This window comes from Rhinatrema bivittatum, chromosome 5 (assembly GCF_901001135.1).
Source record: "Rhinatrema bivittatum chromosome 5, aRhiBiv1.1, whole genome shotgun sequence".
Classification (NCBI taxonomy): domain Eukaryota; kingdom Metazoa; phylum Chordata; class Amphibia; order Gymnophiona; family Rhinatrematidae; genus Rhinatrema; species Rhinatrema bivittatum.
Window position 1 is genome coordinate 198339993 of NC_042619.1, and position 16710 is coordinate 198356702.

The following is a 16710-nucleotide window of genomic DNA, read 5'->3' on the forward strand; positions in this document are numbered from 1 at the left end:
CAGATGGAGACTGAGTCAGGTTTCAAAGCTGACGTCACCTTAGATATAACCCCTGCAGTGACCTCAGCCATTCAGTATCTCTGTCTCCTAACAGATGTGGACGTGCTTTCCCTACACCAACATTGGTAGTTTAGCGGGATTGCAGTACTCGTTAGAAGGAAAATTTACTTCTAAATTGGAGAAAGATTAAGCCCCACTCTCCTGAGGTGATACCTAAAGGTCCCTCTCCCAGTTGAGAATTCCTGAGGTGATTTCCAAGATCCCTCAGAGCTGTACCTTGGTCTGGTAGCCGGTTTCCGGAGTGTCCAGGCTGCAGTTTAAATACATGTACCGCCTCCTTCGTGCAGCCCCCGTGGTGAAACATTCCCTGTTTGGAGTGCGGGGCTCTATATTTACAGAGCCCCACATGGTTCAAACACTTGCTGTTAGAAATTCACAGGGCCACACAGTTCTAACAGCAAGTGTTTGAACCATGTGGGGCTCTGTAAATATAGAGCCCCGCACTCCAAACAGGGAATGTTTCACCATGGGGGCTGCATGAAGGAGGTGGTACATGTATTTAAACTGCAGCCTGACCAGCCTCAAGGTGCTAGTTGGGGGCAGTAGGGACGGTGCAGGTGAAGAATAGGATTGGGAAGGTACAGTAGTGGAAAACAGGAAGTAGGGATTGGTGGGAGGGGAAACCTAAGAAGAATGGGATTCAGGGATGGGGGGGGTGGGGTAGTGCAGTGGAAGAATGGCTCTGTATCTATGGAGGCCCTCAATTCAAATGGGATTTTTTTACTGCAGGAGGGGAGAAGGTGCCATTATTTTAGCTGAAGTGCAATGACATACAGGTGCCAGTTAGAGCGAAAGGAAGACTAGGACTTGGGGGAAGCACAGAGGAAACCAGAAGCCAGGGATTGGGGGAAATGTGGCAGCATCTAAAGTTGATGGTGCAGGGCACACCCCTTTTTAAAGTTGGTGGTGCCTATGCACCACTGTGCATTATGGATACTATGCCTCTGGGTATGAGTAAAGAATGAGGAAAAGAATCAATTTGGTTTTTCTGCTATTTCCTTGTCCTTCCTGAGCATCCCTTTTGCGACTCCCTCACAGGCTTTATGCTTCAAATGTACTTGACAAAGTTTTTTTTATTAGATTTTGCTGGCAAGCTTCTTCTAAAATTCTCTTTTGGCCTATCTTACTACTGCTTTACATCTAACTTGCCATTGCTTATGCTCTTGGCTATTTTCATCATTTTTAGCTTTAACTGTCTCCTTTACATCATTAAACTACCCTGGCAGTCATTTGGCTTCCTTCATCCTTTTTTAATGCATGTAATACATTTTATCTGGACTTCTAAACAGTGTCCATGCCTAATGCAAAATTTTAACCTTTGCCACCATTCTGTTTAGGTGTTTTTGTAACTAATTTCCTCATTCTATCAAAGTCTCCCTTTTTTGAAAATTATATGCTACTGCATTAGTTTTACTTAATGTCCACCCTCCAGAGATATGCACTATATTGCTTAGCGACCCTTCCATATTAACCCTTTACATCAGGTTGTACATTCCGCTGAGGACTAGATCTAAAGTAGCTGCCCCTCTAGTCTGTTCTAGGACCATCTGCTCCATAAAGTAGTTATTTATGGCTTAACTTCTCTAGCATGTCCTGATGAAACATTGACCAGTCAATACTGGGATAATTGAAATCTCCCATTATGTTGCCAGATTTGCTCTCTTTATTTCATCTATCATTTGTCTCTCCATCTTGATCAGGAGGCTAGTAATATAGTAATATCAGGAGGCTAGTAATACCATGTAAGCACTTGCTCCTACTTACATGCCTTGCTCTTCCAGTTAGAAATCGTTTTAACCTATCCTTTTCTAACAGCCCAGTTCCACTTTCCCTGTTATAATGTAACTTTTGCTTTCATTGTTTAACTGGTTCCCCCTAGTTTATTGTAAACCGGTACGATAAGACCTGGTTCTTGAGCATCGGTATATTAAAAGAATTTAAATAAATAAAATAAAATAAATAATATACATCCACTGCTATACTCTTGTCATACATGAAATTTCTGTCCGTAAGGATTCTGCAATACATTGTTGACTGTAGGATTTTTATCATGGTTGAATGTATGCCATCTTTTCACACTGTCAGTATCTTAATCCAGCCTCTACCACTGAGTGTGTAAGAGGTGGTGGGAGAGGTGATGTCAGCACATCACCTTAAAAAGCAGGTACAGAGGTCTGAGTCTGGGTTAGCAATCTTTCCCAGTCGAGAAGTTTTATTGCTTTCATCTCCCTAGTTGCTTCCCTTCCTGGATGGCAGTATTTCCTAACATTTCAGGGCTTAGCAGCTAAGACATATGCTGAGAGTGTTTTGATTTTTCTCCCTGAGATATTGTGGCTCTCATCTCCCTCTCTTGTGCACCAGCTGTCTCCACAGCACCTTAGTGTTCCCTTCCTCACTCTCACACACTGACTTGGACTGACTTATATTTTATTCCCTGTTAGCAAGACTCTGATTCTGATTACTATTTGCTCTTTATTAACTTTTAGCAGTGTAAATCACAAGTTGAAGTCCTGATTGGCTATCAATACACAATTACATTTCAGATGAAATTGGGGTTACGGCCTTTTTGTTCGAGCCTATGTATAATATTGTTTCCTATTGGAAATTCGTTTTCAACTTGACATGGTTTCTAGGAACCATTTGTGATTTAAGTGCAAGAACTTCCTGTCTATGTGTATAACAGAATTGCAACATAAGTATTACTCATTTATTGCTTTCCATTTTTAGATTTACAAACTCGATGACCCAAGTTGTTCCCGACCTGAATGTTATAGGTCATGTGGAAGCAGCACGCCAGATGAGTTCCCTACAGATATTCCTGGGACCAAAGGGAATTTCAAACTAGTCAGGTGAAATGTACTGGATATCAGATTCTGCCATATCTTTTATTGTTTAATTTTATTTTTCTGTAGCCTGCTACCCATTTATGAAAAGAGATTGGGAGTTTCATAGACTGGTTACTTTAAACTTGAACTAAGCAAGATATCAATAGTTGGTTGATGTGTTTTTAATCGAATGGATGTCTTATGTTTTTCATCTGATCTCTGTAGCTAGAAATTAGGGGCATGTTTATTGGCCTTTTTCTTGTGAGAACTTATTTCAGTTACCAACTACTGTATTACAAACAACAAAACTGTACTGTGTTAGTAGTAAACAAGATTGTGTCATCCATGAAAGACACTGCTGATCCTGCCCTGAGCCTCCACAGGATCTTGGTTTGGCTTTTGGGTGAGGTGTGGGGATCTATACCTATGAAATATTGACTTTTATCTTTTCTGTTTATATAACAGGCATGTTTCCTTTGTGGATTGCCCGGGCCATGACATTTTGATGGCTACCATGCTAAATGGTGCTGCTGTTATGGATGCTGCGCTACTGTTGATAGGTAATAAAGCATTTGTTTTGATTTCTTATGGTTTGGAACCAAAAATTGAAACCATGCTATGTCTTGGATCATATTAAAAAGGCAGACATCATTTAGAAGTAAAAGGTTTTGATTAGAGATTCCCTGCTCCTAAAGCAGGTACATACATAATTTTTTAATCCTATAGGCATGGAGTCTTGTAAAAGTCTTTACACCCTTAAATATTTTTCACATCCTGCTGTCTAAAAAAATATAAATCACTATTAGGACAATGCAATACCGTGTGCTGGCCACAGCGCATGTCTCAATATGTTTGGATGCATGTTTTGGACACGCCTACATAACTCCTGATGCAAAATGGAGATTAGTGTGTCCAAAACATGGGTCCAATAGAGCTCGTAGCTAATAGCGCTCATCACTTATAAATTCATGTTGATGAGGCTATTAGCTATTTTCCCTGACGCAAAAAAAAAACCTGAAAAAGTAGAATCTACAAAAAAAAAAAAAAAGTGTACCGTGGTCAGGTTAGGAAAAGGGACGCTCAATGAGCGTTCATTTTCCTAACCTGTGGCTGTGCACAGGTTAGGAAAAAGGACACTTGTAAAATTGAGTGTCAGTTTTCATAACCCCCTGACAGCCACCTCTCTGGAGGCGCTAGAGGTGCACAATTTCCCCTAGCACTTCCTTTTTAACTCGACAGCCCATTTGCATATTGCATCGGGTGGCTCAGAGTGTTCAATCGGCGCGTGTTAGGAGAGCAGGTGCTCAATCATGTGATCACCCATTTTCCGCATGCCGATATTGCATTGGCCTGTCTGACTGGACACAGTTTGGGTCTATTTAACTTATGGGCCTTGTTAAGGCAATTTTTTGAACCACATCTAATTTGGGTTTGCTTTGACAAAAGTTATATTTATTTTCACATAGATAAGCAGCTGAATTAGCCATGCTGTATGGGTACATCTTCCGTGCCACTAGGTGGCAGAGCTCTCTAAGTCTAGTAAAGTCTTTAAGCTAGGTGCTCCCTCCCTCCTGTATCCTGACAGGGTTACCTCAGGCTCCTCAGTCTGTTTGTTTTTTTTCCGCGCACAGTGTGCACGGAGCTCTCTCTTCTCTTCACAAAAAATAGATAAAATGAAAAAGAGAAGACATTCTTACTACAATTGATTAGATCAACATATCTACAGATAAAAAAAAAATTCTGAAGACCTGCCCTCGAGAGATCCTTTTATACATCTCTGGGCACCCCCTTCCCCACTGGCCGATTAGATGCCGTATCTTTACCTCCTCGGTGGGACTCCCTTGTATCTTTCCGGACTGATACTGAGTGGAGCTGGGGGAAGAACACCACTGATACAGTGGATTGATTCGCCGGTGCTAAGGACTGCATCGTGGGCATAAAAAAAAAAAAAGAGACAATTGGACAATTGCACTTCCAGTACTGGGTGTTGCCATTTGGCCTCACATCCTCCCCATGGGTCTTCACAAAAAGCCTCGCTGTGGTGGCGGCCCTCCTCTGCAGACTGGGAGTGCCTGTCTTCCCATCCCTGAATGATTGGCTGGTCAAGAGCATGTCTCAGGCAGGGGCTGTTGGGTCTATGTGCTTGACCATTCGGGTGTTGGAGCATAAGCAGGAAGGCACATAATTGTTGGCACATGTATAATTTGTAATCTATACCAATTATAGTTTTTCCTTATTGTGCCTTTCTGTAAACAGTTGTGATGGTGAATTAACTTAACGACAGTATAGAAGAGTTTTTAAATAAATTAGGGTTTGTTCTCAAGTACACAAAGTCCCATCTCAGCCTATCACCTCAATTGGACTTCATAGGAGCCCTGTTAGACATGGCTTAGGCCAAGGATTTTCTGTCTCGCCAGAGGACCTTCGCCTTAGCGACCATTGCGGCAGAGATTTAACAGGGCCGCAGGTGGGCACATGTTGAGACTGTTGGGCCATATGGCCACAACCATGCATGTTACTCCTTTGGCATGTTTACACATGTGCAGAGCCCAATGGACCCTGAGGTCACAGTGGTGCCAAGCCACTCAGAGCCTCCATCATTGCATCCAAGTCACCCCGTCTCTCTGGGACTCTGTCCTGGAGGCGGATCATTTCCAATCTGGAACAGGGGATCTCCTATCTGAGTCTCCGTACTCAAATTGTGCTAACTATGGATGCATCTACCATGGGCTGGGGAGCTCTTGTAGATGGGCTTGGTACCCAGGGTCTGTTGTCTGCTCTGGAATGTTCTTGTCAAATCAATTTCCTAGAGCTCAGGGCAATCAGGTACGCGCTATGGGCATTGATAGGCTGTCCAACAAAGTTGTCCTGATCCAGACCGACAACCAGGTAGCTATATGGTATGTCAATAAGCAGGAAGGTAATCCAAACAACAAACAGGAGCATTACGGCACGCAAATAATCTCAGCGAACCACAGAAATGTGCAGGAAAGAATTAAATGTCCACACACAAAGTTCAGTGATATAATGTTTTCATTTTTAAACGGCAACTCCCAGTGACGCCATAATTTGAATTGTACAAAAAACAACTAAAGTTTTGTTTGTCCCTCCCAACGCAGCCTTGCGGCGAAACACGGGTCTGTGTCGGGGGACCTGCCTTGCACCTTTAACTGCTGTAATACACACTGTGGAGTTGCCGTTTTAAAAATGAAAACATTATATCACTGAACTTTGTGTGTGGACATTGAATTCTTTCCTGCACATTTCTGTCGTTCACTGAGAATAAACAGGAAGGCACATAATTGTACCTTCTTGTCAGGAAGCAGTCCAGATCTGATCGTGGGCCCTGTCCCACGGGATGGTGCTCAGGACTGTATACCTTGCCAGGACGAAGAATGTGGTAGCAGAGAGGCTGAGTCGAGCCTTCAGACCCCACAAGTGGTCCCTGGACCAGGGGAGTAGCGAATCGGATATTCTGCCTCTGGGGGAGCCCGGATGTAGATCTGTTCACGTCCCCCTGCAACAGGAAAGTGCTTCATTTCTGCTCCCTGTACAGGTCAGACTGCAAACCAACCTCAGCCGCCTTTCCCGTCACTGCGGCAAGAGTTTTCTCTATGCATATCCTCAGATTCCCTTAGTGGCGAAGACTCTCTTGATTAGGGCAGGCTGCAGCATCCCAACCTCCAGGCCCTGTCACTCGCAGCCTGGATTTTGATATGCTAATTCTGCAGCTGCTCATCTTTCAGAGAATGTGTTTAGGGTCCTGATGGCTTCTAGAAAGCCTTCCACTAGAAAGTCCTATGGATTGACGGGGAGGAGACCTGCAAGGCTGCAACGTGGAGTTCTCTCCATGCTTTCACATCTCATTACTGTTGGATAGGGATGGCCGGCACGAAAGTAGGTTCGGCCAGTCTGCCTTTCAGAACCTCTTTGAGGTGTAGAACCCAACTCTTCCAACCTAGGGCCCGTTGTTTGGGTTCAGGCTGTCTCCCCCTCTGTTTCTAACAGCACCGGTGGTGTTGTGTCTGTTGGTCCCCTTGTGTTGGGGAGCAGCCTGTAGCTGGGGATTTACCCATGTGTGAGGACAACAATCCTGCTTGTCCTTGGAGAAAGCAGAGTTGCTTACCTGTAACGTGTTCTCTGAAGACAGCAGGATGTTAGTCCTCACTAAACCCGCCTGCCACCTGAGGAGTTGGGTTTCTCCTGTTTTTTTTATTTTTAATCATAATTCTATGTTACAAGACTGAAGAGGGACCTCATTTTGGATGCGTGGTATAGGCCATGCTGGACATGCTCAGTGTGCCTAGTCAAAGTTCTAGAAACTTTGACATAAGTTTTCCGCTTCAGGGTTCCATCTGATGTTTTCACCCATGGACTAATACCCCGCTGTCCTCAGAACACCTGTTACAGATAAGCAATTCTGCTTTACTGAGTTCTTAGAACTGGCCCATCTCTGTGTTGTCAGTTGACATCACCCATGCGTTATGGCTATTTCTGGTCAATGGAGAAAAGAAATCTGTATTGAGGCAACTTTTATATTACCTCAGCTATTATGCATGCATAACCAATAAAACCTGAAATGTAATATTGTTGTTTGCTATGTGTAATACAGAAGATTATGATATCTTATGTGACTTACAATGCATATCTTTTTTGTTTCTATTTCCAGCTGGTAATGAGTCATGTCCACAGCCTCAGACCTCCGAACATCTGGCTGCTATTGAAATTATGAAGCTGAAGCACATTCTTATTCTGCAGAATAAGATTGATTTGGTCAAGGAAAGCCAAGCAAAGGAGCAATATGAACAGATTCTTGCTTTTGTGCAAGGTGGGTGTTATGTTGAAGTAATACATATGTTTGGTAGTAAGTTTGCTAACCCTGAAGCTGATGCAGTAACATTTGGGTTAAAATTGTTCACTGAATTTCAGCACACAGTTTCTTAATGCACTGGTTAAAATTTTTGTTAACTCCCAATGCAGTTAGCTAGTGTTCGCTAATGTATCAGGAGTTTAAAAATAAAAAGTACGCTGACTGGAAAATGTGCACACTGACCTAAGTTAAAATGTGCTGAAGGCACATTTTAAACTTGAAGAAGCGGGAGAGTCTCTCAGCCATGATTTATGTGCACAAAACTCAGATTTTGTGCACATAAATCTGTTAAAATTCAAACAGACAAAAAAATTCAATGTACAGTGGCTTACAAAAGTATTCGACCCCTAAAAAAGTCATCAGATTTATGAGGATTACAAATGACACAGATTGTTCTCGACAATGTTTGTTACAAACCAATGTGCAAGTACATTTTCAAAGTCACAAATCATTATTTCTCTACAATTTTTGTAAAATAAAATTAAAAACTGAAAAATGCTGCTTGCATAAGTATCCAACCCCTTCAGACTAGTACTTGGTAGAACCACGTTTTCCTGCAATAACAGCTTTAAGTCTGTTGGAGAAGTGATTTTTGCCCATTCTTCCTGGCAGATTTACTCCAGGTTGTTCAGGTTGGTTGGATGATGCTTATGGACTGAAATTTTCAAGTAGTGCCACAAATTCTCGATTGCATTGAGATCTGGATTTTGACTTGGCCATTGTAGAACATACACCTTTTTGTTGTTCAACCACTCCTGTTGAACAAGGCTTGGGGATTACTACCTTTAAACAATTAGCCTTGATGCTTTTGATACAATTGCAACTTTGCTCTCCACTTCGACAATGTGGGAAAAATGAGAATTGTATTCAGACGACAACCCACGCTGGGCCCCATCATTTACGGTCCAGGATACCGATACTCTGATATTAGGGAAAAATTACAGGACTCCTTCTTATAGCCAAGTCCAGAAGCACAGCACATTCAAGCAGACATGGATGATTGTCTTTAAGCATGTCTGCTCTAAACGAAGCAATCTTTTTATGGTCAGTAACAACGCAGCTAGCACTCTGTATGCCTCCCCTGCTTCTAAAGGATACTAAGCTATGCAGCTTTAACCAGCACAATAAGCCTATTGCCATTTTAAACTCAGATGCACCTTTAGCTCTCCCTACTTCGGCATGCATGGAACTATATAAGATTTTTGGGTGGCCGATATATCAGGGTTTCCCCCTGCGGAAGCTGCATTTGGCAAAACAAGGACCTTGTCAGGGCATTTGACATCATACCCAGGAGGAACACCACTTTCATGTGCAATCTTCTAGCTGGTTATGGAATAAATGCAAATTGTTTACATCCATAGCTGTATCAAGTTTTTTGTTCTATATTTTCTTGAATAACTGTTTTGGGTTGGCATTGATAATAGTTTTTGCCTGTTTGTTACACGAACATCTGTTATGTCTATGTACATTTTTGAGTTAACTATATTGTAACAACATTGTAATAGATGTGATTTGGGAATGTGAACTATTACTATACATTACATTAGTGATGTAGTACATGTATAGAAGTTGTAATCAGATAGGGAGATATTCATTTTAGTTGTCAAATTCATGTGGTTGTAGACATGTTATATTTACCAGTACTAAAGTGTTTCATTTTATTTGTTTTGAATAATAGTAAAGATTTTCTTAATTGGCATTGCATTGATTCACACAAGTACTCTTTTTTTTTCCATTCCATTTGGAGTGTTTGGTCTGTTTATTGAGCACCTTATACAATTACATATTACCGGGTCATTCATATATATATATATATATATATATATATATATATATATATTTTTTTTTTTTTTTTTTTTTTTTAACATGTTTTGTATACCATATATTCGGTTTTGCCATCATAACGGTTTACATTAAGAGAGTGACATTAGAGTTTTAACAAATACAAATTAAAGATAAAGTTGGGTAGCAATGAGGGTAAAAGAGGGTTAGATTATATAGGGAAAATTTAGATTTCTGTGTTAGAGTTCGTGGTTTGATTAGTCTGTCGTAAGTTGATAGGATGGTGTCTTTGTTTTCTTTGGAGTTGTCTGGTTGGGAGTTTGCTGGTATTGATAGTTGAGATCTTCTGAAAAAGCTCTGGTAAAAAGCCAGATTTTTAAATCTTTTTTGAAAGTTTTGGTGTCAACTTGGGTTCTTAGATTTAGGGGCAAGGCGTTCCATAGCGATGGGCTGGCAATGGATATAGCTCTCTCTCGGGTTGATACTGTGTGTGTGTGTATTTTTTTCTATTTTAAAATCTTTCCTGTCTTCCATCTTCCAGGTTTTCGCTCCCTGTTTAATGTAACTTTACCTTCTTCTTAAATTGTTAATTTGGTTTCCCCCCCTGTTCCATTGTAAACCGGTACGATAAGACCTTCATCTTGAGTCTCGGTATAGTAAAAGAATTTAAATAAATAAATTTTACAGCAAAGATTAAAAGATACTTATATTACCATGGTTGGGATTATCACTCAAACTAATAAACTAAACAACCAGGCATGATATATATAGATTCTCAAAAGATTTATTTAGGTATTTAGATATTTTATATACTGTCGTTCCATATCAAGATCACAGTGGTTTACAAAATAACATAATTTTTGGACAGCATTAACACACACAGTGTGAAATGCTCTAATACAAATTATTCTGCTAGCTAATATATAAAACATAACACATATTAGAGCTAATCCATTTTAGCAATCAGTACATTGTAATTCATGTTTCATTGTATCTGTTCTACCTGCCTCCAGTCCAGAGAGCTCTCATTATTCTTAGTATTGAAATTACCTTGCTCTTTTCTCACAGTTTATTCCTCATATTTCAAATTTAACCATCGTCTTTCTTGATACATTTGTTCTCTTACACTCTAATTTTGTAAGATTATATGCATTTTTAAACAGGTATGTTTTTAGCTCATATTTAAATCTTTCTGTCTAGTATCAAACATAACATCTCAGGTAGTGAATTCCAAAGCTTTGGACCCGCTTTAGAAAACACACGGTCTCTTACTTGGGTCGGGTGTGCGCTCGGTATTGTCCTTTATTTTGGGATCTTAGTGCTCGCTGAGGTGTGTGTAGTTATAATTTCAAACCTATCAGGCCAGAATCACCGGAATGAATTATTTTGAATATTAGCGTTAATACTTTGTAAAATATTCGCGATTGTACTGGTAGCCAGTGCAGTGAAATCAGAGTGGGTGTAATGTGATCAAATTTCTTAGCTCCTAATAAGAGTCTAGCTGAGGCATTTTGTAATAATTGTAGGGGTTTTAAAAGACATGTGGGAAGACCCAGTAATAGTTACAGTAGTCTAGGTTTGAGAAAATAAGTTTGCAATATTGTATGATTAACTACACACACAGACACATACACACTCCTATTTTAGGAGTTTTTAAGGCAAACTAATGACCTTGAAATTATAAATGAATACTGTTAGTTCCCCAAACACTGGTTTTGCCATCATGATGTAAGGCATCAAGTGTATGTTTTGAGTGCCATGAAGAGGAGGACCATGTAGTTTTGAAAGCTCTTGCACTACAACATCTTTGGATTTCGGCTTCCGTCAGCCCAATAAATGGTGTCTCAGTCTGCAGAAAGTCCAGTTTCCTCCAGGGCCGAGGTGTCCGCTTCATCCCTGAACTGAAAACAAATCTTCTTTGGATTCTGACAAAAAAAATGTGCAGCCTGTCTGAACATAGTACAAACAACTCCCCCCACCACACACCACCTACACAACTACCTACACCTACCTACCTCAAGCGCACAATGCAGCTTCTAATAAAGGGAGGGGTCAGAAAGAGAGCCTACTGCACCATCAGGGTCTATTCAACCCATTCTACAAAGTACTAAAAATTCCCTTCTTTAGTAATGAATGTTTAAGCAAGGTATGTAAAATTTCCCAATGCCAGTGTCTGTTAATTGCTCAGGGCCCCCATGCTACAAGGGAGAGAGAGAGGACTCGGGATGGGGCCGGCCCAGAGATTGTGAGGAAAGAATCAACAGGGCGTGGGGGGAGTAGAAGTGGGTCAAAGACGGGAGATCAGGCGAGTGAAGTCTCAAGGACTAAAGATGGGAGGGGGAAGGCTGGAATAGTAGAAAGAGAATCCAGGAAGGAGCTAGGAGGGACCAGGGATGGAGTCAGTATTCTACAGTGAGTTAAGCAAGACCTGCTGCAGCCATGGTTTAAGTCTAGACATCCTGCTGTTTCTGGCATGTTCTTCCTCCCTATTCCAGTGAGCATCCATGTAGGAGCAGAAAAAAGTTTACTTTTAATTTAAACTGCTGTTATTTCTCACGAAAGAAGCTTTCAGTCTGTTGAGTGATTAACTGGAGACAATTAAACAAAGGGTTGGTAGGAATCTAGTAAGAAAAAGTCTTACTGTTAAATATGAGTAGACCAGTGCCAAATCCATCAAGCCTGAGCCCTCCTTGCACCGAGAAAGGGAAAACATCTTTGTGTTGATCCCACCCTCTGATACTGTACAGATGGGGCTTCTTTCACATTCTACCTGACACATTTATTTATCTTTTGTCAGCCTTGGATCCTTTGTGATAGGTGGGTGGGTGATGGGGGGTGTTCATATCTTTTCTAGCTGTACAGATCAATTTTCTAGGTGAACTCCTGCCCATTATCTCCTGTCTGAAAGATCTTGTTCATACCATGTATGAAAGTAGATGAGAAGGGTTGGTTTCCTTAGAAACGTGTCTCAGCCTAGCCAAAAGAATAAAAGGTGGTGTGTCATACTTTTTTTTTTTCTTAATTTACCACTGTGTCTGCCAAGCCTGCTTCAAAGAAGCCTTTCAGATTTCAATCTGCCTGTGTGGCAGCAATAAGATGAATGTGTGTGAAGGAAAGATACCTCAAAGACCAACTTGGCAGCTGGTGGTGATATAATCAAACTTGCAGCTTAATAAGTGAATATCAATTGTTACTAATCTGCCTATTACTTCAAAACACCAGATCCCTTGGCAAGAAGATTCTGTACTTCAACAGTTCCTAACAGGTGTGTGGACAGAGACAACCAAGCCCTGGTCCACTGGCAGGGAGCAGTGTAGGCCAGTACTGCTGCTGCTAGTGGCAAAGTGGAGCTTTCCATCGATCTCCACCACCTAAGCAGCCAACTGCTGCCAGTGAGAAAGAGGGGTGATTCAGCACTGCAGCCAGCAGAGAGAAATGGGCATGGGCCAATGCTGCCACTCATAGCGGTAAAATCCCCCTTTCCATCATTTCCTAACCCCTAAGAACATAAGAACATAAGAAATTGCCATGCTGGGTCAGACCAAGGGTCCATCAAGCCCAGTATCCTGTTTCCAACAGAGGCCAAAACCAGGCCACAAGAACCTGGCAAGTTCCCAAAACCCCTGCTTTATCCCCTTAAGCAGAAATAAGCAGCATTTGTTTGCTCATGCTGCCTTCTTCTAGTTAGCATTTCCTCTGCAGTTTGGTCTGTAGTTCTTCATAGTCTCATGAGACTCTCTGGTCCTGCCTGGTTCCCATTGCAGAAGGAAGCTCACAGAGGAGGCAGCTGCAGCCCCAAATAAGAAGTGCTCCTCATCCAACAACTGCTGGTAGCATGCTGGAGGTATCCACACAAGGAAAGATGGGAGAATAGGTGATTGTCCAAGCTGCCCAAAGGGTTACAAGGAGCAAAAATGACTATGCCAAGGAGCTGGATGAGAGATTTTTGTGCCTGGGTGAGGGGAGAGAGAACATGATGTCACCAAGGGGGTGGGTGAGAGTTGACTGTGTTAGGAGGGTTGGGAGTGAGATTGAGCTTGGGGGGGGGGGGGGGGGGAGGGAAAATGATTGCACCAGGGAGATGAGGAAGATGATGGATTGTACTGGGGGAGGGAGATGGAAGAGAGATTATTATGATAGAGTGATTGTGGGGGAGCTAAGATTGCATCAACAGGGGGTACGAGAGAGATGATCAGAGCTGGTTAAAGCTTGGGTACCCTGCCACTAAGTATGCTGGGAGGAAAAAGGAAAGAGCAAGAAGTGGTGCCGGGGAGGAGAAGGGAAGGAAGAGAAAGTATCTGGTGTGGAGGGAATGCAAGAAACAGCAAACAGAGCGTAGTGCCCGGAAGGAAGAAGGCGAGAGAAAGAAAAGGAAAAATGAAGGAAAAGGAGCCAAAGGAAATAGAACTAAAAATCAAACACAAATGAAGAACAACCTCCTCCAAAAAACCCACCCCTGCCCCAATCGCCAGAAAACAAGCTGTGGTGTGCCTTTGTGACCTGAACCCAGCAAGGAACCACTGCTGAACTGAACAGTGCTTCCTGCCCAACATAGCAAACATGGCTGTAAATAATCTGGAAGAGGACAGCACTATTACAAATTATTTAAATCTCAGGGACTGACCCATAGGACAAGTTTTTGATATGGGAAAAGTTTGCTCCTCAGTCTTTTAAAGTACTTTCTGAATGTCTCCAGTACAATTTTTGATGCTGCTTGGTCTTACAGGGAGTGATGCTCCTCCTTATATGCCAGTTATTCTTTGTGCCCTGCTTTCATGCTGTTTGTTTTTATGGCTTAAGTGTTTTATGAGGTTTTTAAAATTCAGTTTAAAATACCATAAAAATTGAACTTTTTTTCCTTGCAGTATAGGGAAGAGTTACCATAATATATGCTTTGCTTACCCAGAAGAAATAGAAATGTTAAATATTTGTTTGTACCTAATGTTTTTTGTCTATTATCCTTAAATTATTTATTTTTGTGTTTTTTAGAATAAAGTAATATTTATACAGGTACAATAAATTACTGTAATTTGTTTTCTAAAAGTGGTAATCTACCATTATATTTGTTTAATAGGTACAGTTGCAGAAGGAGCTCCAATTATTCCTATCTCAGCTCAGCTAAAATACAATATTGAAGTTGTTTGTGAATACATAGTAAAGAAAATTCCAGTGCCTCTCAGAGATTTCACCTCAGAACCAAGGCTTATTGGTATGTGGAAATAAATTCTTGCTCTAAATACATTACATGTTTGTTTTAACCCATTCTACTGTATTCTTCTTCACATATCAACATAATATATGACTACAGAAAAAGGCCATCTGACCCATCCATGCCCTGATCTGTCCACACTGTTAAGGTTACATGGAGTGGAGGAGTAGCGTAGTGGCTATGAACCAGGGAAGTCATGGTTCAATCCCATTGGTGCTCCTTGTGACCTTGGTCAAATCACTTCATCCTCCATGGCTTCAGGTGCAAAACTTAGATTGTGAGCCCTCTGTGTTCAGGAAAATACCTACAGTACCTGAATGTAATCTGCTTTGAAGAGGCTGAAAGACAGAATATAAATTAAAATAAATAAAAGCAATGTAAAAAATAAACCCAGTTGCCAAAACAAAGTTGATCACCTGCAAGATTTCCCCTTATCTAGGACAAATTTTTTGTATTCCACCATTTGAGTAGCCTTTGTTTTTCTTGTTCTATGGGGAGTGGCCTTACCCTAGATGCTGTTTTCCTTTGTTTTATGAGGCAGTGCACCTTTTTTTGACATGTAGTAACTGATTGTCTTAACAAAAATATTTTTGATATACCTAGTCAATATCTAGTTATGTACCTATTTGCAGATGCCACTTGATTTTCAAATTAATGATAGTCTGAGTTAATGCAGTTTTTATTAGTCCTTACATTCCAAGCATTTTGTAGCATTTTCCAGTTCTATAACTTCTAATACGTATATGCATTTACTTGCTGAGTCAGCTAGATGATTATTTGATTTGTTCTCCTTCACCTTTATCTATGGAAACTGGTCTGATCACACTAACCAATCACCTTGTTCCACTGCTTTCCACTTTACAGTGTGATATGCTTGGTGTGGATCAGATGTTCCCCAGAGTTTCTGATTCTCTGCCCACCTGTCCTTTTCTATGGATCTTCCCTTCCCTGTTGTGAACTTTGTTGTCTCAGTGGTGATTCAAGGTTCAAGAGGGATGTATAATTCTACCTGCTGGACTGCATGCCAGCACATGTCATATACATGCTGTTCTGTTTGCTGTAAGAAATGCCACTAATTGCAACTACCGACTGCTTCATGTTTTTATCATTCTCTTGCTTGCCCTGCTGCTGGTGCCTCTGCACATTGCTGGTCTTCCATATTCTATTCCTCCTGCTTCTAACCTTAACCAACATACTAAATGTGGTTATTCAACTTCTACTATGATTTCCCTGTATAACCTTTCGGCATTTCTTCCCATGACACTACCTATTATGCTATTTACCTAGGGTTTGGTTTACAACCTCTTATGAATGTTTTTTGGACGTGTGGCACTTCTGTGTACCTATATTCCCACTGCTGCCTATAAACACAACATGTCTTATGTTTTTCAATGCCTTTGTAACCTGTCCCACATTATTTATGCATAAGACAGTACGAATTCTTCTGCTGACTCTGCCTCCTTATGTTCCTGGCTTCTTTCACTTTCCTGATTTATTAGCCTTGCAAATTGCTGCTAGTTTTCCATACAGTACTTATTTTCTCATGCAAAATAAACCATAACTTAAGACTAATGTCATGAAAATGTAGGCGCACCTGCAGCTCAATGACAACTGGATGACTTTCAGTGGAACTCAGTCTTAATGGTGCCATTTGCTAACTGATGAATGCTTATATATATGTGAGATTCACTTACATTATTAGGGATCTAGAGGGATACATGCACTGTTCTGTATACCTGATATAAACTTGCCTACTTGCCATGATCTATCTTCACTGACCCGCTGCCCTCTCTGGTTCTTTGGTGTGCCACTCTTGCCATTTGAAAGTAGCACCAGAGGGAAATATGTGTGCCTGAGTCTGAGACCAACATGGAGACTATGATTGACCTATTGACCCTAATTTGGAGAAATTCCAGGAGATATCTGGACAGCAACTGGAGCTGTCCAAAACTTGTGATGGATGG

At 41.1% G+C, this 16710-nt stretch overlaps 1 protein-coding gene across 2 annotated transcripts in view; it reads left to right on the top strand.

The window, feature by feature from the left end:
- The window catches only part of EIF2S3 (eukaryotic translation initiation factor 2 subunit gamma), a 131819-nt gene that overhangs the window by 42157 nt on the left and 72952 nt on the right, over positions 1-16710 (top strand). For both annotated transcript variants that reach the window (XM_029603076.1, XM_029603075.1), the window contains exons 4-7: positions 2788-2909; positions 3351-3445; positions 7555-7713; positions 14612-14746. In XM_029603076.1, the coding sequence (XP_029458936.1) occupies positions 2788-2909; positions 3351-3445; positions 7555-7713; positions 14612-14746 (511 nt within the window). The remainder of the gene's footprint in view (positions 1-2787; positions 2910-3350; positions 3446-7554; positions 7714-14611; positions 14747-16710) is intronic.